At 63.0% G+C, this 1,959-nt stretch overlaps 1 protein-coding gene across 1 annotated transcript in view; it reads left to right on the top strand.

The window, feature by feature from the left end:
* LIF (leukemia inhibitory factor) overlaps positions 1–1,959 on the top strand; it is a gene marked incomplete at its 3' end in the record, with an annotated part of 4,667 nt that overhangs the window by 1,694 nt on the left and 1,014 nt on the right. The window contains exons 2-3 of the mRNA XM_014542427.1: positions 96–298; positions 1,702–1,880. Of these exons, the coding sequence (XP_014397913.1) occupies positions 96–298; positions 1,702–1,880 (382 nt within the window). The remainder of the gene's footprint in view (positions 1–95; positions 299–1,701; positions 1,881–1,959) is intronic.

Genomic DNA, 1,959 nt, shown 5'->3' with positions numbered 1-1,959 from the left:
GCCCGCAGGTTGGCGGGCCAAGGAGGGGGCGCCGCAGCCTTCCTCCAGCTCCAGCTCCTGCTCCTGCTCCTGCTCCTCCTCCTCAGTCCTGCCAGCTCCCCTGCTGCTGCTGCGCTGCCTCCGGATTCACCCTCCCTCCTTTCTTTCTTTCTGTCTTTCCGCTTTCTCTTTTCCAACTGCGTCCCGGGCTGCTCCCTGGGAGGGGCGCCGGCCGCCGAGCCGCTTGCAAACTCTGTCTGGGACGCGAGCAGGTGCCGCCTCCATCTGCTAGAACCTGAAAAGCTGCGGGCTGTGCTAGGTGAGCTGGGCCCGGGGAGGGGACCCCCGGTTACCCCGGGGACTCAGCAGGGCCTGGGGCGCTCCCCCCCCCTTTCACTCTCACTTTCTTCCATTCATAATTTCCTATGATGCACCTCAAACAACTTCCTGGACCGGGGATCCCTGCTAAATATAGCTGTTTCTCTGTCTTACAACACAGGCTCCAGTATATAAATCAGGCAAATTCCCCCTTTGAGCATGAACCTCTGAAAACTGCCGGCATCTAAGGTCTCCTCCGAGGCCCGCGATGCTGGGCGGAACGGGATCACTCCCGAGAGTGAACTGGAGGCTGCCACTGTCCCAGCTGGGGGGACCCGAGCACCAAGCTCCTGCACCCCACCCCACCCCACCCTACTCCCGCCTCAGGGGTTCCCCAGCCTCACTGGTCTGCTGACCCCGGAACCACCTGGGACGGCCCCTCGGCCCCTCGGAGGGGACTCAGGAGTGAAGGGGGGAAGCGGGCACCTAGGGGAGGGGCGATCGGGGACGGGCCCCAACAGCTCCCAACTCTCCTGTCACCTTTCACTTTCTTTCCTCCCCCGCCCACCTGTCTGCCTGCGACCTTTTCCCTTTTCTGGTTGCACCATTTCCTCTTCTTCCCCGGAGGCTCCGGGGGCCTGTGGGACCCCTGGATTGTCCTCACCCCGACCCAGGGCCTGGGTCAAGGAGTAGGAGAGCGGGGGGCGGGGGTGAGGGGGTATGGAGGTGAAGTGCTGGGCAGGGCTGGGGGACAGAGAGTTTTGAATGAGGATTTGGGGATGGATGGGGGAGCAGGGCCACAGAACTGGATGGAGTTCAGAGTTCTGGTAGGGGAGTGGCCGCATGGGGAGGAGGACAGAGAGAGAAGAAACGGGGAGGGGAGGGGGACAGAATTAGGGGACCCATGACCCAGGGAGCCCACGGCACGTGACAGATTCGGGAGGGATAAGTGGGTCAGTAGAAAACCTATAAAACGACACGTAGGAATCTGACCGTCCTGGGAGATGGGACCAGAGGGGTTGTTCTTGTGTTTTGTGTGTGTGTTTAGACCCCCTGGGCCTGGGCCACGGGGCCTCCCAGCCAGAGGGCCAGGAGGCTCGGGGCTGGATAGTTGGTGTCATCCTGGGCCCAGCTCCCAAAGGGTGAGAACAGCTCAGGTCCTGCCCCTTCACTCCTGTTCTCAGGAAAAAGCAGAGAGAGATCAGAGGGTGGAGAGAAGCAGAGACAGAGAGTTAGACGCCTGGAGAGGGAGGCGCATAGACGCAGGGAGGCCAGGCCCCACGAAGCTAGAGCCGGAGGCTGAGAGGGGACGTGGTGCCCCAGGGGGACGAGGGCCACCCTCTGCCCGGAGCCCCCTCGCCCACCCCCACCTGCCTGCTCATGACCCCTCTCGCCTGTCCCCAGGAGTCGTGCCCCTGCTGCTGGTTCTGCACTGGGAACACGGGGCGGGGAGCCCCCTGCCCATCACCCCTGTCAATGCCACCTGTGTCACACGCCACCCATGTCACAGCAACCTCATGAGCCAGATCAGGAACCAACTGGTGCAACTCAACAGCAGTGCCAACGCCCTCTTCATTCTCTATGTAAGCCCCCCCCCGCCCCCCAGGCCCCGAGGAAGGAGGGGGAGGGGAGAGGTGTTTGTGGCTGGAGGGAGAGAATGGG

The sequence above is a fragment of the Myotis brandtii genome, unplaced genomic scaffold (assembly GCF_000412655.1).
Source record: "Myotis brandtii unplaced genomic scaffold, ASM41265v1 scaffold303, whole genome shotgun sequence".
NCBI classification, from domain to species: domain Eukaryota; kingdom Metazoa; phylum Chordata; class Mammalia; order Chiroptera; family Vespertilionidae; genus Myotis; species Myotis brandtii.
This window is presented reverse-complemented; position numbering and strand designations above follow the sequence as displayed.